The sequence below is a fragment of the Sphaerodactylus townsendi genome, linkage group LG10 (assembly GCF_021028975.2).
Source record: "Sphaerodactylus townsendi isolate TG3544 linkage group LG10, MPM_Stown_v2.3, whole genome shotgun sequence".
NCBI classification, from domain to species: domain Eukaryota; kingdom Metazoa; phylum Chordata; class Lepidosauria; order Squamata; family Sphaerodactylidae; genus Sphaerodactylus; species Sphaerodactylus townsendi.
In genome coordinates, this window is record NC_059434.1 from 30,731,242 (window position 1) to 30,758,012 (window position 26,771).

Consider the following 26,771-nt stretch of genomic DNA (forward strand, 5'->3'; position numbering starts at 1 on the left):
CAGAATCTCTTTCAAACCATGAATCCTTAGTTATATTCTATGCAAAAAAGGAGGGCGGTAAGGCATGAAGAAAGTGGGAAGGCAAAAGAAACAGGCTATGTTCAGGCCCAGTCCAGCAAGCCATAGCTTGGCAAGATGCTTAAATGCAACCTTAGCCTTGCAGGACTTTTAGCTTTTAAAGGAACGTGACTGATCCCTTTCACATTTCTTCATATTTTTTTCCTATTTTAGTAGTACACATTCCAACTATTTTAACTAACCTAAAAGTCCCTTTCTGTAGGTATGGTATTGCATATATAACTGTATACATGACCTATGCACGAAAATAATTATAATGTAATTGAGTATACATCAAAATTGTGTCCCTTGTGACAGATATGGCAGAAAGTCAAGAAAATCACACCCATTTTATCAAGAGAGTGTATACATCAGGAAGTCATCTTTAAAATTTCACTAACACCCCCCATTTGCAAAATTTCACTGACATATCCCGTTTATTAAATGTTGAAAGTGTCCTATTCACACAGAATTTGAACAACAGCGTAGTAACTGGTATGTATAGTACCTATTTATACGAAAAGTTAAGTGGACGAAAGCTGCTTAGCAGAAAAGTTAACAATGACATATCCCATTTATTAAATGTTGAAAGTGTCCTATTCACACAGAATTTGAACAACAGTGTAGTAACTGGTATGTATAGTACCTATTTACACGAAAAGTTGACGAAAGCTGCTTAGCAGAAAAGTTAACAATGATTCCATACTTTACTACTGTATCTAATATGAATCTCTTCACACCAAGAGGGAACAGCCTCTTTTCAAAGTGACAGGAACAAGTTGTGCAGTTTTGAAAGAACAGACTAATCTCATGCCAAAATGTACAACAAACAGGGATCTTTGACTGGCCTATGACCAAGTAGGTGAAAGAACGAGAAGTCCAATATTATCTGTCACACCTTATCTTGAAACCACTTGACTTACAGACATTTGGAAGAGCTCCCATTCATTTCATTCTTTTCATTGTCACTGGGTGACAACCTTACCAGTGTACAATTTTCATAGCTTAACAGAACAGGGAACTTGTTATACATAACAAAAATAAAACCCACCTAAATTGTGAATTAGAACAGTTCTAGACAAGTTAACTTCTCTACAGTTTAATTGCACAAATACTCTGCATATCTCAGAAGACAGAACAATGGCTGACAGCAATTCAGAAACATGTTTCAATCACATGGGCCTACAAGTGACAAACCTAAATCTCTCCAGCAAAGATCACTTAAAAAATTAGCATACTTGATTAGGTAGATGCAAATCCAAGCCAACCTGACTATCCTATTTACCTGAAAAAAGATAGTTGTCTTCTGCATGTGTTGTCATGGAAAAGAGGACTGTTTTCAATGTAAGTGCAGTTGCAATTATGTACAGTAATAAGTTTATGCATGATATTTTGGTGGATCATCTTACATTTGTGGTTGCCTTCTTTTTCTAGGTAAATATTATAATTTGCTACACAATTCACGTGCCATAAAGTTGTGTTTAGCTATGCAAAGCCAACCATTGCCAGACATGAGGGTAACCTAACGTAAGATCTGAACCATCCCAGACACTATGTGAAGAATACTGATAATATCAGAACATTCCCTTTACTCTAATTCCTGTACTTTCCTGTTATTCAATTCACACACATTAATGTCTGTGAAATAATAACACCATTACATATCATATATAAAATTAAGTGATATGAGGATTGCAACTATCAATAGCTATATTACCAGGAAAATATAACAATGCTTATCATCAACTACCAACTCAGTAAATGCTAGACACCACAGAATAAGACTCCAGAAGAAGTCAAATAAAACCAGAACAGGATTCTAGAATCCAGCAGGAACAAAGGGACACTGTTCCCTATCCTTCTAGAAACCAACACCCCTCCAAATTCTAGTACACAAATGATTACTTTCATCAGTGTATCCTTGCTCTTCACATGCTGTTGGATACGGGACTAGCAGGGTCTTTCTGCTTCCAGACTCGGGAAAACTATTCTGCTTTAAGTTTCTGGAGTGGACATAGAAACTGTCTTTCCTTTAAGATTTCCACAGAATAACTAAACTCCTTGAAACTGAAAAGGCGGGTGGGGTGGGTGGGTCACAAGTACAGCTAGATAGCTGTAGTTAATTTTAGAAAACAAAGGCAGTAGTATACAAGACAAATTCATTTTTGTCTTACCAGCCAGATGATATAGAAATTCTGTGTTATAAACTTTCAATCGGACTCCCAAGTGATGTTTTCATTAATTTCATTATCTTATAACACAATCTTAATAATAATATTAAAGTATCATCAAATCACAACCAATTCACGGAAATCCCTTCCACAGGGCATTCCAGGCAAGAGATGAGCAGAGGTGATTAATTAATTTATTTTATTCATTGTCCCGAACAGCAGCCCATCCCGGTTCCACGGGGGGAGCTGCTGCCTGGGACTCAGCTGAGCCAGGTCCCAACGATGCTCCCCACCCCCATGAGGAACTTCCTGGGGGATTCAGGGCCTGCTGCTGCACTGGCCACCATGCTGGGGAACTACAGCCCTGCCAAGCCATCCCTTTCTTCCCCCCTCCACCTGAGGCCCTGGAGAACCACTCACCTAACACTGCCATGCCAACTGCAGGAGCGAGTTGTGCAGAATGAGTCTAGAGGGTGGGGAAGTGGACTTAGGATGGAGGCAGAAGGAGCTGGAAAGAAACAGCCTAGGCGGGCTCAGGATGAAGGGTAATGGGGCCAAGAAAGGGCGAATCACTTTCAACCCCAAGGCCTTGATTGGTGGAACAATCCCTATATGAAGGAAGGGAGGACCAAGGCCAAAGAGGAAGTCAGACCAGCAGTTCCTATAGCTGGGGAACTGTGTAAATTGTGAATGACAGGCAGCCAGTGAGACCTCCTCCCTCATATCTGAGGCCACAGGGGAGTCAAGAGGTGCTGGAGGACCCTGCAGGGGAACAGGAGAGGGAGACAGCTCCAACCACTGGCGGTGAGAAGACTATACACTACACTATTTATAGGCTGATTTTTCCCTTGAGGGCTCAGGGCTACCTCCAACATAAAACACAACAATAAAATCAATAAAACACCACAGTCTATCCTATAATAATCTAATACAATTTATCCAGATGGTGTTAAAAAACTCCAACAATTAAAACACCACGCCTGGTCAAGGCCAGCTGTACTGCCTTTGGGTCACAGATCACTTGTAAATTGCTGTTAGCTGAACGCAATGCTCTTTGGAGGATGTAGTGGGAGTGGTGGTCCTGTAGATACTTTGCCATTGCCTTCCTTGCATAGCAACCCAGATCTTCCTTGTAGGTCTCCCACCCAACTACGAACCATGGTTAACTAGCTGTGCTTAGCATCTAAGCAGTGATAAGCTCAAGTTACTCTGGGCTACTCAGGCTGATAAATCAATCTTTCACTATTCGAGGCACCAATATTTTGCTCCATCTAAAAAGAAGTGAATTACAAATTCTGCTTGTATTTCTGTTTTATACTGCTTCAATGTCAACTTTTTATATTAGCGACAGCAGAGGTATTTTACATCATTTCTTATAGATTCCAAAGGAATAAAAATATATAAAAATGGAACATCAAGTGACACACATTTCAAGAGAAATGGAAGCAGAATTAAGAATGTAGGAATCCTAAGCAAGACTGACAGGTGATGTTAAGGAAGTACATGCTCCTTAGGAACTCTCACCATGTCAAGATGGATTTATTGCTCTTTTCTATTTGCTTGTTGTACTTGTGTTTACTGATACTAGTATACCGATACTACCAGAAGATGAACACTGTACTAAGCACAACAGATTGCCACTGGGCAAACATACTGCATAAAAGAAGGTTTTGTTCTAAAGAACTAAATGGGCAGACTGAGGCAAGTCAGCAGGAAATAATACCTATATCTCTAAAAAGAAGCTACAAGCAACTTGGCAAAGTCAAAACAGAGCAAGTAAAGAAGAGTTTCTCCAAGGATCACTTAATATTTTAGAGAATTGGAATGGTTGGTAAAAGGTTTCCTGATGGCTGAAACAAACAAACAAAAATGAAGACTGATTTTTTCGTTTTTCCTGAAACAAATATGCCAAAGAGACCTTGGCTCAGCAGTAGAGTACATGCATTCCACAAAGAGGGTTCCAAATTCAACCCTTGATATCTTCAGTTAAGATATCAGGCAGCTAGCTGATGTTGAGCAAGGTCCTTCTCTACCCGAGACATTGGCAGCCAGGCAAAATACTGAACACGAGGGACTAACAATTTGATTCAATAAATGGCAGCGTCATACATTCAAGCATTCCCTGTTTGCACACTAAAATGCATACCGCTTTCACAGCATTATTGTGAATATGCGTCAGTGAAGTCAGGCTACTTTGCAAAAGTTTCTCCACATAAAATATTAGATGTGTGGAAGAAGGTTAATTTGAACAATTAACACAGAAAGTCCTCTGGAAGCACACAAAACACTGTGCAAATGTCACAACATGTACTTGCAAGATACAAAACACACACAGATCTCAAACTACTTTTCACAAGAAAATAACTGATTGCCACACTGCACTAGGGTGCTATTGGTAGACAATGAATCTGAAGTCGCCCTGGCTTACAGAACTTTGGATCCTGACCTTTTCTACAATGCAGGCTTGAATTTTTGGAAAATCTATACAACTATAAAAAATCCTAGAGCTAAACATGATCCAGTTACAATATTTTTGTAATAAATATGGATTATGGGGCTATTTAATCACTACAGGTCCACTTTTTTATATTTGTCCCAAAATGGCAGAGTTCAGGATTAGCAGACTGTGCTTTTAAGCTTTGAACACCTTTTGAAAGAGAGAGAACTTACCTTTCTGCCTTTTCATTTGTGGAAAGCTGCTGATAGTGGTGGCTTGAACTATTTCTACTACAATCTGATACCTAGACAACAAAATAAAATAAATGCTGCTTCATTTTTGGGGTACAGGACAAAGGTTCTGACACTGGAAACAAGGACTTCCGGCAAGATAAAGCAGTACACGAATCAGATCATTACTAAGGCAACAGCTCTTAAGGTTGCAATAGTTGTAATCTGCCTTAAGTTTCAGTGAGAAAGGGGGACTATAAATGAAAGAAACAAAACCTATTGAATATTGTGAAGTATTTTGTGCTTTCACATGCAACAACCATCGAATTATTAACAAGACTAACAGTGCATTTCTAAGCAAAGTTGCATCACTCTGAGTCTAGTGAAACATTGTCAATGGTTCATATGTTATTTTGAACATATTCACATTTCCAGACCTGCTTTGTTAAACCTCTCATTCCTGTCTGACCTAAAACTGGCTCCCCACTCCTGGAATCATCCCTTTCTCCTTGAACTGAGCTCAGGACAGGTTAGATAAAATCCTGTTATGGGTACAGTTCAGAAAAAATAGTAGTTTCCAAAGCAGGTAAGAACTTAAAAACTGAATTCAAGAGCCAATAATAACCAATGGAAAACAACAGGTTTTAAGAAACTTGTTCAGTACACACAGAGCAAGCCAAGGTAGCCTATCCCATTTTTTGACCTATGCCTGCAGTCTTCAAACAGGTATGTGTTTTATTAAAATCCTCTCCATTAATACTTAGTACATTTAATTATGCATCTATAAATCAGTGTATGCCAAAGGAAGGGTTTTGGAATGAGCATACTATGAAAAACCGTCAGGTACCTTAGTTGTTTGAGGAACTCAACATCAGAGCTGCTGTTAATGAGCTTGATGAACTCTTCATAAGACGGGGCATATGTGTAGGCTCTCTTGTGATGCTCATTGACCTGTTCTCTGTACTCCATTTGAGCCAGCAGCATTTGATTGATATAGTCAGGATCACTCAGCAATTCCACCACTGGCTTCAGCACTGGAGATTTAACACCCGCAAACTCAGAGACATACAAACACTATCACAGAAAATCACACTGTTGCACAAGGAAGTTCATTTTGGGGACAAGTAACGAGAATGATGAAACATTAAAAGCTTTGTTCTTATTTACACATCAAACCTACCAGTTACCACATACCATTCCACTAAACACCATTATTTAATAAACCCAATCCCATTCATGCTGATTCATTAAGCTCAGCAGGGACTGCTCCTCATTAGAAACGCAAATGTCTGCAGCCTTAAGTCATTCAAAACAGCCCAAGGTGGATGTACAATAACAAAAAGTTGGCTGGGGTTTTGTAATGTTTAGCACCATTGTCATTGGCAGCAGACTTATCCAGCATCTTAGCCTTTATCATAACTATATAGGCACAGCAAAAGGAATGTTTTTCATTCCCATTGAGTTCAGTGGAATTGAAATATCACTCCAGTGTCTAATACTCACCAAGTCCCGCTCCTCCCATTTCTGCCTCTATTTATACTCCACCTTTCTTCCCATTAAGACCCAAAGTGACTTATGTTTTCTTCCCCCTTCCATTTTATCCTCACAACAACCCTGTGAGGTAGGTCAGGCTGAGAATGGCCCAAGACCATTCAGCAAGATTCTACAGTAGTGTGGGGATTCAAACCTCAGTCTCCCGTATCCTAGTCTGACATTCTACCCACTACACAATACTGAATCTCTCCCTATGCAGACTCAGATGCTCCAGCTATGGGTTTAAACTACCATGACATCAGCAGGGCATTGTCACATGTTTGGGTTGATAGTGACAAAAAAGAATGAGGCTCTTTTGGAACTCAGTTCTCACAAGTCTAAAATGTACTTAAAATCTTCTTTGTTTTTCAGAGTGGCCAGAAGAAGTGACCCTTCACTATTTACATGAATAAATGCACACAGATTCACAAAACCTTTTTAAAAGATTGCTGTGGACTCAGATGATCATCCGCCATAATGATGAGGCAACTTGCATAGCCCCCCCCTCCCCCCAAAAGGACACATGAACAGAACTGGACTGTCAGACAAAAGCCAGTGTACACCAAATTTGCGTTGTTTCAACAAGCTACAAAATCTTAGTTTCTTGAAACCCTGCAGTTATCAGAGTCTATTGTGCAATAGGCACCTTTGAACAATTCAGTTCTACATGGAACTTTAAGAATTATGGCTCAGCAGGAGAACACTGTTGTCAGTATATGTATACGGCTGTGGTAAAAAACTCTGTTCTCCCAGCTTTTTCCCATGTCAGGGAAATCACCACTTCACAAATGACATCACAAAATGTAAAACTATATTTCATCTTTCTGCCCAACTTCAAACCTAACCTTAAAATCCAATGCTAGCCGTACTGTACATACACAGGCTGGGTTTGTTATCATGAACACAGGATGCATGTAAACACTTAATCATGTCATATCTATAATTACCTTTTGATGCAAGTATTTCTGCAAGGACTATGCGCAAACTGAGGGACTGGGCATCCTTTGAGGGTAAAAGACAATACACCAGAATCTGAGAACATGCTTTCAGGAATTGTGTTTCTTCATTAGTATCCTTCAAACATGGATGCAGTAAAAATGGCCGTGGCTGCTCTTCCAGTCTAGAATGAGTACCAAAAACTTTGTCTTAGTATATCTTCCAGCTGCCATAAATGTCTAATTAATTAGACCATAACAGAAAAGAAACTACGGTATAAAAAAATGTAACTGAGGGCATGTTATAAGCAAAGCATATTTACCAACTGTAATCATCCCTACATTGCTTTAATCACCTGCCTTTGTCATTATTAACCAAGCTGCCACAGAAGCAGAGATATGGGGCAGAATAATTTCTGATGCTATAATTTTCTGCCCCACATATGTAAATATATCTGTTTATAGTTTCAAGAGCTGCTATGCTATAAATCAAACATGTTAGGAGGGCTAAATGTTGGATATGAAACTGACAAAACCCACTGCTTGTAAATGGTGTATTTGCCTTCTTTGACTATGTTTTTGCTAAGTTTACTAAATTATTCAAATATTTAAATTATTAAAAACATTTACATCATTTTTCCCATTCAAATTATCCTGGAAATCCCACATCACTGAACTTAATTTTTTTAGACAGCCAGTATGATATAGTGGTGAAGGGCAGGTGGACTCTAACCTGGAGAAACGGGTTTGATTCCCCACTCCTCCACATGTCACCCAGGTCACCTTGTGCTAGTCACAATTCTCTGAGAACTCTCTCAACTCCACCTGCCTCACAAGGTGTCTGTTTTAGGGAGAGGAAGAGAAAGGAGTTTGTAAGCCCCTTAGAGTCTCCTTGCAGGAGAGAAAGGGAGATATAAATCCAAACTCTTCTTCTTCTGTAATCCTATGTTATTTGAATTAAAACTCTTTTCACTTTGACCTGAACACTGCAATGTCATACTCGAACGTTAACGTATGTTTTCAATCACCACCTATTCAGTTTTTGAAATTAGTTAATCTGCTTTGCAGCATCTATTAAATGGCTTTCCCCAATTAAAAAAAAAGACAAAAATATCTGCATTCAAGCTCAAAACCTAGTTATAAGAAACTGGCTTGTATCTTACAAAGTGGCAATGAAGGCAGCATGGATTTTCACCTCAGTCTTCTCTCCCCCCGACAGTGTATTCTAACCCCTGGAAAATTATTTCTGGCACTGTGGAACCTGCCTGGACCAACAGCCACCCAGGCTGAAGTGGTGTAGTAAGGAGGGTAAAGGGGATAAAATATCCTACTTCTGTCTTCTAACATGAGCAGAACCGGACTGTCAGACAAAAGCCAGTGTACACCAAACCTATGCCGCTTCAACAAGCTACAAAACTTATTCTCTGGAAACCCTGCAATATCAGAGTCTGTTGTGCAATGGGCACCTTTGAACAATTCAGTTTTGCATGTGACATTAAGATTATGGCTCAACAGGAGAAAACTGTTGTCAGTATACATATAGGGCTGTGATCAAAAACTCTGTTCTCCCAGCTTTTTCCTATGTCAGTAGAAGGAAAAGAGCGAGCGAGTGAGCGCGCATTTATGATCTCAGTGACTGAGGCTGTATCTTGGTCTTTTCTACCCTACCTCCACAGGATGCAGAGGTATCAATTCATACACAAGTACCTCAAGAGATGCGTTTAAAGACTTTCTAGGCCACAGATATGCTTAAAAAGTAGGGCACGTACAAAACAGCATTTTGTGCAGGAACATAAATAACATTTCTTTCCAAAAAAACTTGGGAAGGTAATAATTTTTGCCTCCTATTACTCTAATTGCTGTCTTGCAAAAATTTGAGATTCTTCATCATTTTGACAACACACCAGTAATCCCAAATGGCCATGCAATAAATCTGCAGGACATTCTCCCTGTCCTCGTCCCCACATTTCTACTGCACATTCTGTAGAAGTTTGCAACAAATTGCCCAGGAATACTCAAGGGACATGTGATGTTACATCTTTTTCCTTGCCTTGGCTCTAAACATCTATCTTCAAAAGAAGGGCTAAATTAAAACAGGAATACATATAAATTGATCCTGCTTAGGTCAGTATATATAAGCACCACAAACTATAAAGTGTTCTCTTTGGCAAATCCGTCCAGAAATCAGGCTAGATATTCCAAGTTTTGTTTTAATATACTTGGAATTTTTGTGGCAGGCAGTGTATAATCTGCTCACGTATAATCTGCTCATGTTTTCTGTGACTACTGACTGTGTTGCAAAACAACATTAGGGTAAAAATAGAAATGTAAGCAATACTCCCATTATTTTTTAACCTAGTTTTCAAGTAATGGAGCAGTTTTCTCAGAATACTTTATCATCAAACCTTTAAAAGTATCTGTAGCAAGCCAGTGACATACAAATGATTTCTCTCAAAGCATGAGCAAGTACTGGAGTGCTCCAGTCATAAGAACTCCTGCAACTCCAGAAGGCTCATGATTTAAGCCATTACCTGAGACTATTACAAAAGTAAATATCTACAAAGCAACAAAGAGGGGAAATGCTCACAACCAGTCAGCACACGAATAATATCCATGTGGAAATGAAGTAGGACTTTTGCACATGCCTCATGTGTGTGTCAATTTGGAAACAATAGGTGCACAAATACTGTTGAAATTCTGAAAGTAATCTGCTACTGACCCCAATTTCCTTTTGAGATGTTCACTTATCATCTCAACCCATGTTAGACCTTGTGAGGTTTTAGATACAGCAATGCACTTCTTTGTCACAAACAGCAGCCTTTGCTAGAGCCTACATAAGAAGCTGAGAGGTTCATGTAGCTCCATGCCATTGCCCTCAGGAGCTCCCTTATCCATCATGCCCTTTTCTGTCTTGCTTGAGCTTGCAGAACTTCAGCACAGGAAAAGGGGCTTGCAACATGGGAGGAGGAAGGGGGAGAAGAGTAGAACCGGTGGGGGTGGAGGGGAGTAGAGTGTAGTCACTAGGGCTGTGCAGTCACCACAGGAGAAAGGAGAACATCCTTTTCTTTCCTGGGAAAGCCCCTTGCTGGGAATGACTTTCACTACATTTTTGGTGGCATAAGTGTGCACCATGAAAAGAGGGTGTTTCTGAGTTGAAACTGCACTGGGAACTAACTAAAGTCACTCCACCCCTGGGAATGCCATCTCTAAGCTGGGGTAGGCCTAAACAGCACATAAGTGATAGTGAGGAGGAAAACATTCATATTTAGGTGCTACAGAGCTGCACTTGTGCCCTGCTGCCAAGGTAAGTTCCTCTGCGCCAGCATCCATGCCACTTGTGCAGCACTGGCACCAGCGCAGGGCTCATATCATTTCCAATGCCACTTCAGCCCCTCCTTTGGAGTCCATTTGTTATACTTCCATAGTCTTGCCCTTGCTGCAGGAAATTTGTTACCAAAAATCACCACACCAACACCCTCACTGCACTAGCTACTAACTAAACTAAACAAACAACAATTTTGGCTAAAAGGGAGAAAATAGAAAAAGAGGAAATACCTCTCAACCACCACCATCACCACCCCTTGAGGTTGAGGTTGAAAAGGTCCCAAGGTCATTTGTGATAACAATGATAAGAAGGCACCTAATAAGGTGACAATTAACTAAACGAAGCTAAAATTAAACCGAGAAGAGTGGAGAAAGAAAGGACTTCCAAGGAAATATTTAAAGTTAATAACCAGTATAAGTACAATAAAAGGCTGAATATTTAGCGAAACCCAGCAACCCTTAGTAATGTTCAACAAAAGTTAGTATGGCTTAACTGCAACATCATTTCTCTTACCAGTTAGCAGCACCACAAATTGGATGGATGAAATGTGGGCCAAGTGTAACCCCCTTGCCCAGGGTTGTAAAACAACTTAAAAATAAAAGAAATAATAGTATACAAGAAATGATAGTATACAAGAAATAAAAGACTAAAAGAGAAGAATTGGGATCCTTTGTATTTTCCCTTTTACCTGCCTGAAAAAGGAGGAAACGAGAAGGCCATCGCAGCCCGACAAGCCAAAAAAATCTGAGGTAGGAATTCAGCAAATGATAGAAAAGGGATTCAAAAGCATTTGAAACATAGATAAGGACAAGAACCAGAAAAAAAGGCGGGGGGGTAGATAAAAGCAAAACAGTGAAGTAAAATAAGGCCAGAAGCTCCAACTATGGAGCACAGAACTGAACATCTGCTGTCTAATACCAGAATTTCCCTAACAAAATGTATTATTATTAAATGATGTACCCAAAAAGGTACAAAATGGGAGCATTCCTAAACAGTGGTTTCCTTCCAAGCCCACTGACTTAAATGAGCTTGCCTCTGCTTAGGATGACACTGGCAGACAACAGAATGTGATCTGTGGGCCCGTCTATTGTAAAGTCAGGTATATACTCCTACCTACTTCTCCAGAGCAGCTCTGCCCATCAGGTACTACAGGCAAATCCAGGGCTGTGGTAACTGAACACCCCTTTTGCATACCTTAAATTTGGCTTGTGACATCACTTGCTAAAAAGGCTAGTCACTGTTGATATAGAGGTATTTTTGTGTTGTCTCCAAAAGCAATCTTCACTCTTTTTCAACACAGCTCAGACACAGGCACAAGGGGAGGGGGGGGTCACTATAAACTAAACAATGTAATCAGAGCAGGGAAAGGGTATGTTACCTTGAGTTGGCCACTTTAAGGTCACAGAAGTGGGTGAACAAAGCTTTCACTACATCGCTGCAGACAACTTTAACTACATCAATGTTACTGAGCCTATGTCGCAGCTGCTTGGCAACTTCCCAGAAGTCTTCAGAGAGCAGGTGATAGAGCTGTCCCTCATCTTGGCTGAGGTGTCCATACCAGGACAAAATGTAATCTCTGTAGGTATAGTCAAATACTGAAACAAAGGGATCAACAACAAAAAATGTCAGAATCCAAGAAGGAAGAAAAACAGAAGGAAAAAAAGAAGATAGCAGTTACAAACAGCTAGGGCAGTGGTGGCAAGCCTATGGCACGGGTGCCAGAGGTGGCACTCAGAGCCCTCTCTGTGGGCATGCGTGCCTTCGCCCCAGTACAGACTCATAGCCTCCCCCTTCCAGCCTCTCCCCGCCCCGCCAGCGGCTGTTGCCAGCTGGGGCTGAGGTTCAGGGAGGTCCTCTTGAGTCAACCTGATTTGCTGAAAGTACCATCTACTGCCCCACAAGTACCCCCTCTCCCCCACCTCATTACCAAACCAGGCAGCAGGCCCAGTAACCCCGAACTCACTTGGGCACCATGCTGGCTCCACAGAGAGGGTACCTTCCCCCACCACCTAAGCCACAGTCCGAATGTGTGGCAGATCACAGTGTTTTTTTAGACAAAAGATGGTAATGTTTGCGTTGTTTTTTCTAAATTAAAACCTCAGTATTCTGGTTAAATTGTCGGGTTGGCACTTTGCAATAAATAAGTGACGTTTGGGTTGCAGTTTAGGCACTTGGTCTCGAAAAGGTTTGCCCTCACTGAGCTAGGGAATGCAAACGGCTGCCTATTTTCCCCTTTAGGATACTGTATTCTCTCCCCTTCATATACATAAGAAAGTCTGGCAATACTTTACTACATGAAAAATGATTTCAAAGGAGATTTCTGAAGGTCAGCAAGAAAGTCTGCAATATGATTCATCAGCCACCGTCCTAGATAGATATCCCAAGTAACTATTAGTTACCAGAAGCCAAAAATTTTTTTCATAAGATAACACATCACAAATTTTCTAAAAGTTTTATTTTACCAAGGCATCCATCATCCGTAGTTCTAACATGCCTTCAGACCACAATGACTCTTGTTTATTTATCTAGTATATATTAACCCCACCTTTCCTTCAAGGAGCTCAGAATGATATATGTTCTTCTCCCCTTCTCCATATTATTCTCATAACAACACTAGGAGCTAGGTTAGGTAGAGGAAAGTGACTATCTCACAGTCGCCCACGAAGCTTTCATGGCACAAGTAAGGATTTGCACCCAGGTCTCCCAGATATTAAGTGTGACATTCTAATCACCACATTACAGTTCTTAAGACATATACGTCATAATTAGAGAGCCAGCATGGTATAGTGGTTAAGAGCGGCAGATTCTAAGCTGGAGAACTGGTTTCAATTCCCCACTCATCCACATGAAACCTGCTGGGTGACCTTGGGCCTCTCAGAACTCTCTCAGCCCATGCAAAAGCAAGCAATGACATCATCATGTAAATCAATCTAAACAATCAAACAGACAACATCCTGTTGAATGCATAAATATCCTGTTGAATGTAAGGAGAGCCTCAAACTACTTCAAACCCTTTGCATAGCAAAAAGTCCTGGTCTGAGGATTAACATCCTGAGCCAAAAGGGAAAGGGGGAGGGGAGCCCAATGCTAGAACTCAGGCAGGGGGAATAGAAGACAGCTCTTGCTCACTCATTTGCGCGCACACGTGCACGTGAAGCCATGAAACCACTTGTGACTTTACTTTTGCTTATGTTCATGAATGTATTAGGAGTTAGATTTTGTTAGTTTTACTGCACCAATGTACCTGAATACTGCTTGTACCTGAACCTTCTATTTTTTACTAAAATAAAGTCTAACGCTTTCACAGGTGTGGTTCTGTTGTTTGCAAGGGTCCAACCAGACTTACCCATTAAAGGCAAATTGAATTCCAGGGTTCAGATATGGGACATGGGAATTAAAATCATCCAGGGTATACCAGCAAGGTTCCTTAGAACACACTACCTCTGTATCCTCCCTATGCCAAAAGCTGAGGAAAAGCCAGGAAGACCCACTACCATCAAGACTGTAACTCTTTCAGTTAGACTAGCCCTCTTACAAAGTCACATCACATATTTTCAAACTGGTTAGTAAAAGAAGTACAAGTACAAGCTGTCTCCAATAATTTCTAGGCTATCCCTCTAGTTGTCCATTACATTTTTAATTTCAATTTTCCCTCAAAGGAGCTCAGAGATACATGGTTCTCTCTACTTCAATTTTATCCTCCCAACAACCTTGCGAGATAAGCTAAGATTAAATGGGCCCAAAATAATTGAGAGGGGATTTGAACCCAGCTCTCCCCATTCCTAATCCAGCGCTCTATCTGATACACTACACTGGCTTTATGTTACCACTCCTTCTAACATTAGTATCAACTCAATTAAATCCTATAAAAGCGTATAAGTAGCAAAGAGGGCATTAATATATTGTTGCTTATGATGAAACTGTACTCCTCTTGTTCTGTTTACATTTACTTCAGCCAAGACAGCACACAATACAATCATGCAAAAACAGACATTCTAGTTCTAGTTGTACAACTCAATAGAACTAGGAGTTCTCACTCGTGTATTCTAAACACCCCTTAGAATAGATCTAATATCTGCAGTAATTGCTTCTCATACAATAACTGATTATCTTCAGAGTCTTAAATGCTCCTAGGAGACGCTCACCTTCTTTCAAAGCTTTATCCATGTTATGAGAAATTATCACTCTTCTGGACTGGACAGGTTCATGTGCATTTCCTGATAAAAGGTTCTGAAAGAAAAAAAATGCACACAGACTGTAATAGATGGAGGAGTGTTGCATGTAAGAAGTGTTTAATCACTTGCTCTGTCCCTTAGAGACATATCTAGCTCTGTTATCGTACACAGAAAATTTGGAATATGCTGCCACAGGGGGTGGTGATGGCCACTAACCTGTATAGCTTTAAAAGGGGCTTCGACAGATTTATGCAGGAGAAGTCGGCCTATGCCATGGTTACCACTCTTGATCCTCCTTGATCTGAGATTGCAAATGTCTTAGCAGACCAGGTGCTCGGGAACAGGAGCAGCAGAAGGCCATTGCTTTCACATCCTGCATGTGAGCTCCCAAAGGCACCTGGTGGGCCACTCCGAGTAGCAGAGTGCTGGATTAGATGGACTCTGGTCTGATCCAGCAGGCTCTTTCTTATGTCCTTATGTTACAAAGCAGGGCTGCTATGTTCTGCTCAGCAGGACAGTGTTCCCTTCCACACTTGCTCAACCTTTTATAGCATAGGCACAATATAGAATTAGAAATTTACATGAATTTAAAACTATTCTGCATTTACAAACACATTATATAAAGGCAATTATTTTAACAACAATTCAAGGAAGGGAACTGTCTTTTTTAATAATAAAAAGGCATCCAGTAGCAGGTTATATCACAGCCACAGAACATGTGATTAGGTGCCACCCAAAATTTGGTGAATTAATTAAGAGTCAATATTCAATTTTTTTGCCAATAAAAAGGAAAAAATACATGCCAAATAAATCTACATCTGGAAGGCTATTCAGTTTTTCTGGGAAGCAACTGAAAAGCCTCCATACAGTCTTATCTTGTTTCACAGAGAGTTAAGAGAGCAATCTTGGTCAATTTGGCAGTCTAGAATAAAATGAGGCCTTCTTTCAGCCACATTGCATTCAATACTTTTACAGATAGGAACAGGCTGGATCCAGCAACACACAGACGCAAGGACTGCAGATCTTTCCTGTGTTCCCCTTCCGACAGCATCCATTTCCAATTCCCTAAAAATCCTTATTTCTGGGTGTCAGAATCTCTGTGCTGATGTAAGAACCAGAAAGTGATTTCATCCCCTTCCCCACCACAGCCTCCTGACCTGTATGGCTATAATTTCATGAGTGTCCCATGACCCCCAGAGTGAATCTCCCTATTTTGAAAATGGCTGCTAAGGAATGTGGGGAAGATCCGTGATCTATACAGCACCTTGGACAGATCACTGGATAAACTGTGTGGAGAAATAACTAAGAATTTACAGATGACAGTACTATGTTATGTCCCCCCATAAACACTGTACGTTCTTGGTAGGTTTTGATTTTTCTCAGTGCTAAAAATATCAAGTGTGTGGAATGATTATGTGTATGACAGATTCAACTTCTTGTGCGAGATGTCTGAGGGCCAATCATAGTTTGCCAAACTATAAAGGTGAAAAGATTATGCGCGTGCACAATAAATGTGTTAGTTAGGCTTACGCAGACAACCTGATATTATTTCTTAATGAACCCTTAGAAAAAATAGTTTACACTAAGTATGAATCTAAAATAATTTTTTTAAAAAATATTTCGTAGATGGTAGCACTATTTAACGTATATAAGAACTGCTCTCCAATGTGCTGGAAATGTGGGATTAAGGAACTTTTTTTCATTCATGGTGGCAATATAAGAAAGTACAAAGGTGCTGGAACTCTATTCATTAAATAATTTAAATAATTTTGAAAAAAACTGCAATGACCCCTGAGGCACATCTGTATATGTAAGGAAATAGAAAATGTGATGTTTTGTTTCTTTACTTGGTTGTAACACTCACGACTGTACTGACAAAGAGTTGGAAATCAAAAGCGATACCCTCTGTGGAAGAATGGATACAAAAAGTTTGGCATGTAGTCAAATTAGAGAAACTGACTTGTTTATCAATAAAAAACTCCCTGGAAAAATTCAATACTACTTGGTCTCCGTTTATGAACTATATGTCAGATAAACTGGACGTTAAATCACTGGTGGTAGAATTGTCACACTATAAAGAAATACAATTATCCAGAATAGGAATGTTTAAATATAAATATAAAATAACCAAGCAATAAGAATGATTAATCTTTCTGGTGTATGAAAGGATATGAATTAATGGTCATAAATGTGTAATGAAATAATAACCAAGGGTTCATTCACCAACTTTAGACTTTCACACTCAACAGATAAGAAGGAGGTCAATGAATAAGTTAGTTGTTCGGTTGTATTAGGCTTTTTAAATCTTCTTTTCTTTTTGTTTTGTTGCTGTATATGGATTTATGTGGCATTACTATGCTACAACTGTCATTGACTACGGTTTTGTTATGCTTGTTTTTCTGTATTGAAATGAAACAAAGATATGTGATACAAAAAAATCAGATGTGCATGCACCAATATCAAATTACTTTGAAACGTTCAATTTTCAATACTAAGAAAAAGTAATATTCTTCAGAAAAATCCAGTTGTCTGAAGAAGTCCATTAACATCATATTTAACTCCAGTAATTGAGAGTTAATGCTTCTAATACAATTTGGTCTCCAAATTCAGTTTAAGATATACAGTTTGTTTAATAACATGGCATCAGCGGCTGGCCTCTACCCGGGGGAGGGGCGGTATATAAAACCAATTATAAATAAATAAATAAATAAATACATACATACATACATACATACATACATACATAAAATAAGATTTTCATTTGCAGAAAATTCATTCACACAGAAATACAAAAATGCATTGAAAAGACATGTTAATGTTAATAACAGATATCAAACTGCAATATAACACTTTAAAATGTATCTATGCAAACCTAAGTAGAATTACACCCTTTTAAACCAATTGGTTCAATTGAATTTAGAAGGGTTACTCTGTTTAGTATAGGACAGTATGCCAAGCTAAGTGCCAATAGATCCAAGGGAATGATGCATGAAAAAGATACCATCTTAATGCCACAATCAAGCAAGAAGGTATTCCTAAACTATGTTTCCCAAAAAACTGCCAGCTATAGAAACACATAAAAGAAAACAAAATTGGTAATAATTGAATTCTTCTGGTTGACCTTTCATTACCAGAATGGAAGACATTACACAAGATTATGTTTTTACAAGTACTCAAGAAATTATTCCCATCAGACATTGATATCTATAGAGAACAGTCAAACTACAAGAAAACATTCATTTCCTAGAAAGGGAAGTCAAAACTTATGCTGGCATCTTGTGTGAAGACCAGAAAATTGCTCACTAGGTCTTAATTTAGAAGGAGATTGACCATTACCTGAAGTAATATGATCAAACAATCAATTAAAGTAAACAAATCAATAGGGTCAAAACTATTGATCTCAGAGTGTGACGGACTGCTGAATTACGGGTTAATTTTAAAATGCAGTTCTGTCAGAGAAAAGGACTCTAGAGAGTTAACCAGAGATCCACCTGATTGGCTCGCCGGCCCTACAGCTGTCTATAAAAGGCCAGGGGGTGGGTGTTGTAAGGAGAAACCAGAGAGCTGAGTGAAAGAGAGCTTTGCTGCTCACGAGGCTGTATAGCCAGTTGTAGTGAAGGACTGGGAAAGGCCAGACTGTGTGTAATACCTGAGCCGTGGTCCAAAGGGAAACACAGCTGTCTATGATACCTGAGCCGTGGTCCAAAGGGCTTGGTTATAAGTCTCTGTGGAGAAAGCACCTAGATATGGGACAGTGAAGTCTTTGAGGGTATGTGTTATTTAATTGGCAGAGTCAGGAGTGGGTTCCCGGTGGGATACACCAGAGCCTGCTCTGTGAAGTCCTGTGTGCCTCTTCTTCAGTGGAAGGAGTAGGATATTTAAGTATTTGTCTAGATCTGTGAAACGAAGGTTTTCCCTGTGAAAGGAGTTTAGGAAAAAGGAAGTTTTATTAAAACTGAGTCAAACAACTGTCTGAAAGAACTGAAAGGTCTATAAAAGTATTCCTGTCAAAGTAAAAGAAAAGCTTAACTATCTCTGTAACTTATACTCTTGTAAATCTGTAAATAAACGTTCCATCTTTATTTGCTTGTTGATGAGTCTCAAGGAGTCGTTTAAGAGTGCCCAATCCAGTCTGATAAGAGCAATTAGTTTATGAGAGGGAAAATTAAAATTACCTCACAGAGCTATCAGCATTCCATCAGAAATGGCAGTTAGAATAAGCAGTTAGGATCTCCTGAAGAGCTTTAGGTGTATATGCCTGCTGGCTCTCCGCTCTAGGCTGCCCTTGTGTGTGGTAGCTTAGGGTGGTGATTTCTTTTCACTTTGGCTCATTCCGCACATGAAGAATAATGCACTTTCAAACTGCTTTCAGTGCTCTTTGAAGCTGTGCGGAATAGCAAAATCCACTTGCAAACAGATGTGCAAGTGGTTTGAAAACGCATTATTTTGTGTGTGTGGAAGGGGCCAGAGAATCTTTTTACAAAGCGAAGCCAGCAATTAACTGCAAAAAGGCCACTAAATAGTGTGGTTTCCGGGCTGTATGGCCGTGTTCTAGCAGCATTCTCTCCTGACGTTTCGTCTGCATCTGTGGCTGGCATCTTCAGAGGATCTGTGGCTGGCATCTTCAGAGGATCTGTGAGAGAGCTAGGATTCAGATCCTCTGAAGATGCCAGCCACAGATGCAGGCGAAACGTCAGGGGAGAATGCTGCTAGAGCACGGCCATATATCCCGGAAACCACACAGCACCCCAGTGATTCCGGCCGTGAAAGCCTTCGACAAAGCCACTGAATACTTTGCAGGCCAATCTTGCTCTAAACTAGCCTCAGTTTGTAACATCATCCACAGCCCTGGCTTTATGTTGCATGTATAAATACCATCAGCCACATGGATGTACAGTTCATGTATCTGATGAAAGCAGACAAAATCTTATCCTGGAATTAACTATAAGTCTAAGGTGCCTCTTGACTTCTATTTTATAGTCCTGAAGAAAAATCAATACACTGTGGCCACTGAATCCAGGATAGTCAGCTCACAGGATGTTTTTTTCTCAGCATCTAATATATTTGCAAAAAAAAACAACAACAACCCTCCTTCCCATTGCCCTACAACTGTTTCTCTGGTTTCCATAAAACCCAATGCACTTGATTTGGCTGGAAAACCCATAACATGTTATCAAGTCCAAGAACTTTGTTACTTCATCAGTTACTAAGAGTGTCATCCTTAAGCAGAATTACATCCTAAATCCATTGAGTCAGTGGATTTGAAAAGATGTAATACTGCTCAAGGTCCCACTGTTAATAAATCTGAACTGTCTACAAGTCTCACTCATAACCCTACTGGCAAGAGCCTAGCTCTCTCACAGTGAAAGGAAACACTGCTTTTCCCAACGAATTTAATATTTATATTGCACTGTTGGTGATAAGATCTAGAACAGTGGTTCTCAACCTTCCTAATGCCGTGACCCTTTAATACAGTTCTTCATGTTGTGGTGACCCCCAACCCTAACATGTATCCATTTTACAGATGGAGAAGACTGATGAAGAGTCCTAGGCAATCCCTGTGAAAGGGTTGTTCGACCCCCAAAGGGGTCCCGACCCCCAGGTTGAGAACCACTGATCTAGAAGAACATGAACATACATTGTTAAAAAAACCAATAACCCCTTTAATATTCCCTATGATGTTTCTTTTTAAGTACTGACATCTTGCTTCCAGTTCTCAGTAGAAATAATAACTACCAACGCTTGAACAAAGTTCTTGGATCAAACCATAGCTTGTTTCTGACAAGGCTGGTATGTGCAAGAATCAGTAAGTGGCAAAATACACAGCACCATTTTCAGATATTATACTCCATTACCAACCACTAAGGAAAATCCCAGGTGATTAATAATGCAATCCAAAACTCATTAACATCCTTCTAAATCCATGGAACTCAATGGGCTACGAAAGGTTCAAGCCTGCTCAAGACTGACTGAAAGAATCTGGGGTTAATGTTCAAAGGTGCCTGCATTTTTCTTCTTTTTCAGAAATTCTAAATAAAAATTTGATAATGGCCTCTAAAAACTGATTCTTGTACCTGATAACTTAAAAGTATTTTTCATGCATAACCCCAAGCATATTTAGAGTTCAAAACAGAAAAAGGCAGAACTACATTTCTTGCTAACAGCATTAACTAGGACAGGAGAGAAATCAAATTACATGCCTAGTCCAGATGCAAATTTAGCACAACTTATTTCTGGCTCATCTATAAGGTAAAGAGCACATTAGAATTCTGGCTATCAAGTCCAATGACCCAATCACAGCAATCAGGCAGAAAAAGCAGCCACCAGAAAGCAGTGTGGTTTTGTCCACTGGCTCTTAGTTACTACTTCCTGTAACAAATCAGCAGTGCACATTCAACTTCTATTTGCATATTCAACTTCTATTTGCACATTCAACTTCTATCTGTGTTTTCCAACAAAGTTATAACTTTTTTAATAGTAAAAATTTGTGCTGATTGTAAATTCTGCAAAACATATCACATGCAACAATGACAAATGCACATGTGTCTGTGTGCAATCCACAACAAAAATATCTATCTATCTATCTACCTACCTACCTACCTACCTACCTACCTACCTACCTACCTACCTACCTACCTACCTACCTACCTAGCTATAACGAGAAACAAATTCCTTTTTTTCTACAGAGAAGTAATCTATCTATACATAAATACAGACACACACACACACACAGGAAAACGTTTGGCTATGAAACTGATTTAAACTTGCTTTTCTAATAAATGATGTGTATGGATGGTTTTTAGCAGATTCTGATATACGGAAGCATGTATAAGGTAAGCTGATTTCAGCACATGGTTGTGGGCATGTGCCCTAGAAGTAGTTTTGGATTTTGCATTTTGGAACTATAATTCCCACTGGGGAGAAAATAACAGTTCTTGTGCTTAACAATTAAGCAACGACCCAAAGAACCACTTACTCAACAGTTTAATCCCAATCAGTTGAGTTTGCTTCCAAGTACAAACCTTCAGTACTGAAATAACAGAATACTCACAGAAAAAAATGACTAAGCTCATTTTGCAAGACATAATTTGCTTCTCCATGGAAGGTGAGGGCCAAAGTCCATGTAGTGAAGGACATTTGTCAGGGGAATTGCCACAAGAGGGTTTTCCAAGCCACATAGGCTAATTGAACATCCAGTTTCAACAAGCAATTATTCACTTTGCAATCTCAGTGATGACTCTTGCTATATCATGTCCCACATAAAGACTTAAGTAAAATTGTAACTTCATCTAACATTTTCTCCTGCTCCCCCGCACCCCCCCCCACATGCTCCATGTCCCCCACTCGTTGTCTAGTCTGGACCAGGAGTGGAGGGTGGGGAGCACATGGGGGAGGGATGGCAGATGAAGTTACAATTTTACTTAGGTCTTTATGTGGAACAAGGTAAAGTCTTCTCAGTTCAGAAGAAACTGGGGCTCTCTGCTAGTCTCTGACCCACTTCTCATGGATGTAGTAAAGCTGGGTTGTTTGTGCCTGCTCCACTTCAAAAAGCACACAAGATTCACACACAAGAGTCTACATATTGAAAAGTAGATTCTTTCCTTCTCCCTTAACATCTACTTCTCTGTGTGCAGAGATGGATTTTTTTTACGATGGAGCACTCTTTCATGTGAGCTCCCACCTGTATTTATAGTGTATTTTGAATTGAATTTTTCAGTGATACAGCCCATCCACAGATTTATCAACCAGGTCTTGGAATGCAAAATGCTGGCAACATGATGCCTTCTTTTTCAGTTCCCTTTCTCACACTTCTGGCTTAGCATTTTGGTTTGAAAGCAGAACTGAGAGGAACTTCTGCACAAAAAGCAGAGATGGAGTAAGGCATTTCAGCATCAGAGGCCCAAAATCCACAGGAGAATAAAATGAAACAAGCAACCTTGTTGCCGTCCATCAAGGGTGCCTCAAAAGCTGTTACCTTGCATGGGATGCCTCACCGCGCCTAGTGGTGCAGACAGCTTTGACAGTATGGTTACACTGACAGAGAACACCCTTTTAAACTAATTGAACAGAGAGGTGGTGGTGGAAGTTGAGACAATTTTCTGTATTTTTACTTGGGCTAATCTCTCAAAAAAAAACACGTGTTAAAGAAACTATACTTATTCTACTGGATGGGCATTAAAAATACTACTAATTCACTCTGAATATTTTATTGCTGTCAGTTTTACAGCCTGAAGAAATCCCGGGACATTTTGAACACTGCAGTCAAAATAGGAACAGCTGCATCATCATCGCAGCACAAGCAGTTACATACAACCTCCTGCATTCGGCAGGTTAGAAGGGGGGGGGGGCAGAATGACACCAGGCCAAGCTCACTGTAAACACACACTCTTTATTTTGAGCTGATGGGGCTCCCCTCTCCACCCAATTTTTTGTTTATACTGGATAAAGAAGAGCTCTAATCTGGATCAGTTACGGTTACTTTCTAAAAAGAGAAATGTTTGACTCAAGTTTACTTAGAAGCAATGCCTGTAATCCAGGAACCTAACATGAGCCCTCAGATGAAAAATGAAATCCTTAACCCTAACCCACCAGGTCCTCATAGTAAGGCCAATCTGAACATCACCAGAAAGTAAAGGATCAGACTTGTCCAGCATCATGCATCCCAAGAGTGACTGTGGTCTCTGGAGTGTTGTCCTTCTTGCCACTCCCTCCCCGTCCCCAGCCCTGACCCCAACCCTAGACCACACTTCACACATGTTCAGAGGCCGCAGTGGAGCAATAGTGCAGGGGAAAGGGAGGTTGAGAGTTCAGTGCAGGGAATCCCTGGCAAAAGAAAAAAAACACAGTCCGAAGTCTTGCAACTATAGGGTAAGAAAGCAACAGGAACTGGCAGAGCGATGACCGATGAGGGGCCGAGGTGTCAAGGGCAAGAGGTGCGCACAACGAACTGGGACAGTTTCTTACCACGCCAGCCTGCAGCAGCAGCGGGTCGGCCTCGTTCTTCCCGGGATAGCGGCGGTTCCAGGCGGCTGGGAAATCCGGCGGAGGCCGGAGCCTGGCGCGCCCGGGGCCGAGCAGAGCCAGCAGGGTGCCGAGGCAGAAGGCGCCGGCGGCGCAGCCCAGGTAGAAGAGGAGCCGAAGCAGGAGCAACGCCAAGCAGTGCTGACCTCCGGCCGCCTCTTGCTCCGTGCGCGGCGGGAGCAGATGGACGAGGGACCCCGCCAGCAGCAAGAACAGCAGCAGCAGCAGCAGCAGCAGCCCCAGTCCGGTGGCGGCCAGCATAGAGCGGGACCGGCCGCGCTCCGGCGCCTTCTCCTCCTCGTCGTCGTCCTCCTCGTCGTCCTCGGCCGCAGGGACGCCGCCGCCGCCGCTGCACGACTCGCCGCCGGGCCTTTGCGCGCAGGGCTTGCTGCAGCCCAGGGCAGAGCCGGGTGCCTCGAGCGGGCCGCTGCTGCCGGAGACGTTAGCGGCGTCTGCATCGGGGAACATGCTGGTCCGGCCAGCAACGGGAACAAGCGCATTTCCTGCCCCCGAGGCCCCCTCGCAAGGTCGCGGCTCCCCCAACGACGGGCGTCTTGCTCGCGGCGCCGGAGCAGCAGAGGGAGCCGGCAGGGCTCATGCCCGGGATCCCCCGTTCCCCCCGGCCCCTGGTCCCTTGCCTCTGCTACAGCTCCGTGGCCGCTTGCACTGCTAACCCTCGCGGCTGCCGGTTCATTACATTGCTGTCGGCAGCCCAAGGAGGCCCGGCTGAGCCTGTTTCCGTGCGCCAAGGGGAGGAGGAGCCGCCAATGGCTTCTTCTGGGAACCCGGCCATGTGCGCTCAGCTGGGCAGGGCCAGGCACGTCAGAGCAGCGGCCTTCCCTTTCCCCCGGCTGGCTTCAGCGTCACTCTTAGTACGAGACGCGCAGTTGCTGAATCCCCGGGATTGTGTTTCTGCAAAGATTTCCTTCCTGTGGTGCTTCAGTGTTGTTGTCATAGGGACGCTTTTCTTGGAGTAAAGCGCACAACCCTTCTGGGTAGACTTGTTTAGGATTGCGCCCTAGACCTTCCACATCCAGAGACTGTGAAGCTGGCAATGCCAAATCAGCATTGCCTACTCCCTGCTAAGGAGAAAGGCAGGAAATAAGCAGTGCTTTTAACATTTTAGTACTCAATTATAGTTACACTTGCACCAATCCCCCTCAGGACTTGGGACAGCCTCTCTCCACAGGTGCATGTACCACACACACACACACACACACACACACACACACACACACACACACTGATCTAAATGCAAAGGCATAAAGAACTTGTGAAACTGTTGTTAGCAGATAAGAATGAAACAACCACATCTATGAAGGCTCAATTCTTATCTATAATAATGACAGACCAGTGCCCCAATATGCCTATTATAACACCGAGCAGATGACATAAGTTGTCCCTTTGATGTAAACAAACTTTTAAGATGTTTATAATGTGCCTTTTATGTGTTCTGTTATGCCATTAAAGGTTTTTTATTTGATTTGATACAGAGGCAGTGCACCTGTGTAGAGGGGCTGTCCCAAGTCCTGAGGGGGATTGGTGCAAGCCTATAATTGAGTACTAGACAGTACTTTTTAAATTTTAAAAACACTCCTTATTCCCTGCCTTTCTCCTTAGTCTGAAAAAATGATTTCTAATTTAGCACTCTCCCAGCCCCTCCTCCATTTTATCATCACGATAACATCCCTGCAAGGTCGGTTAAGCTGAGACAGAGTGACTGGCCCAAGATCACCCATGGAGCTTCTAAGGACGGCATGGTAATTTGAACCTGGGTCTGGACAGGGTGATGGTTTGGCCGTTGTTTGATGCCTGGACTACATTGATCACTAGTCTGATCCTGAAGTCACCTCAGCCCTTATACTGCTTCACAATAATTATATTTTTAAAAAAGTATTTCCATTAGAGGAACGGTTTATTCTACCCATGTATGTTCAGAAGCACATATTTCTGGAAACACTTCAGAGTCTAAAAAAGTGAACTGCAACTCATACAAGTTTGTGCCACAATAAGTAAAGACTCTGTTGTTTGTTATTCATTATTATAACAGATAAATCCACAAATGTGCACTGCCAGTGCCAACAGGATTCATTTACCCTACAGCCTAACTCCCCAGTGTAAAGATGGAAATTGCCACACAAGCCTAAGCAAGTTTAATTCTGAAGTTAACTGCACTGAATTCAATGGCACTTATAGTTGATCCTGTGCATATTTTCTCAGAAGTTAAGTCCTAGTTAAGGCAATGTAAAATGCCACCCAACCTGTCTCTTGTGTTTTGGACTGTAGTCCTAAATGTGCCCCAATTCTTGTTCTTCTTATTGGGAAAAGAATTAAAAGCGGAGGAATTAAGAAATTCTTAACAAAAAGTTTGCTTTATATCACTTAATACCAGACATTTATTTTCAAGTCATTGCAGGATTACTTCTACAAATTCCCCTTCTGCTATGTAGGCAGCTTTCAGGCCAACCAAAACTTTTAGGTATCTCAACCACAGAAAAAAAAAAGTATAGGCGCCAAGTCAGACAAAGGTGGCAACCTAATGGGACGGCTCTTTTAACACTGTAGTGGATTCCACAGGGCACATTTAGGAAAACGAGTTAATCTCTAACGACTGCAACTCCTTATAAGTGTGCTGTGCAGAATCCACCTGTGAGAACTAATTTTTTTTTAAAAAAAAGACGATTCCTGTTTAATCTGGAGAATTACACACTCCGTTTTGCAAGTGCCAGTCACTGTCGTTCAAAGAAAGAAAGAAAAAGGTTCTTGCTTGGCTGATATGAGTGGTTAACCACAAAACCGGCTTGCCTGGGGGCAGAGATTTTCAGGCGCTTCCCCCCCACCCCCCCTTTTAACGAGACAAGCTTGGGCTCAAGGCTTCCCCCTGCTG

The 26,771-nt window shown here is 41.2% G+C and overlaps 1 protein-coding gene across 3 annotated transcripts in view; it reads right to left on the bottom strand.

Annotated features, from left to right (window-relative positions):
- The window catches only part of SNX25 (sorting nexin 25), a 47,781-nt gene extending 23,035 nt beyond the window's left edge, over nucleotides 1-24,746 (bottom strand). The window contains exons 1-6 of one of the 3 annotated variants that reach the window (XR_007245609.1): nucleotides 23,828-24,745; nucleotides 14,834-14,918; nucleotides 12,067-12,283; nucleotides 7,376-7,548; nucleotides 5,743-5,929; nucleotides 4,899-4,969 (exon numbers count right to left, since the gene is read on the bottom strand). Coding sequence is in view for 2 of the 3 variants with exons in the window: in XM_048509306.1 (XP_048365263.1) it covers nucleotides 4,899-4,969; nucleotides 5,743-5,929; nucleotides 7,376-7,548; nucleotides 12,067-12,283; nucleotides 14,834-14,918; nucleotides 23,828-24,352 (1,258 nt within the window). In the remaining variant the exon portion in view is untranslated. Of the gene's footprint in view, nucleotides 1-4,898; nucleotides 4,970-5,742; nucleotides 5,930-7,375; nucleotides 7,549-12,066; nucleotides 12,284-14,833; nucleotides 14,919-23,827 lie in introns of all 3 variants that reach the window. The other 2 variants (XM_048509306.1, XM_048509307.1) reach the window with 2 other exon arrangements.
- Between the last annotated feature and the right edge of the window lie 2,025 nt (nucleotides 24,747-26,771).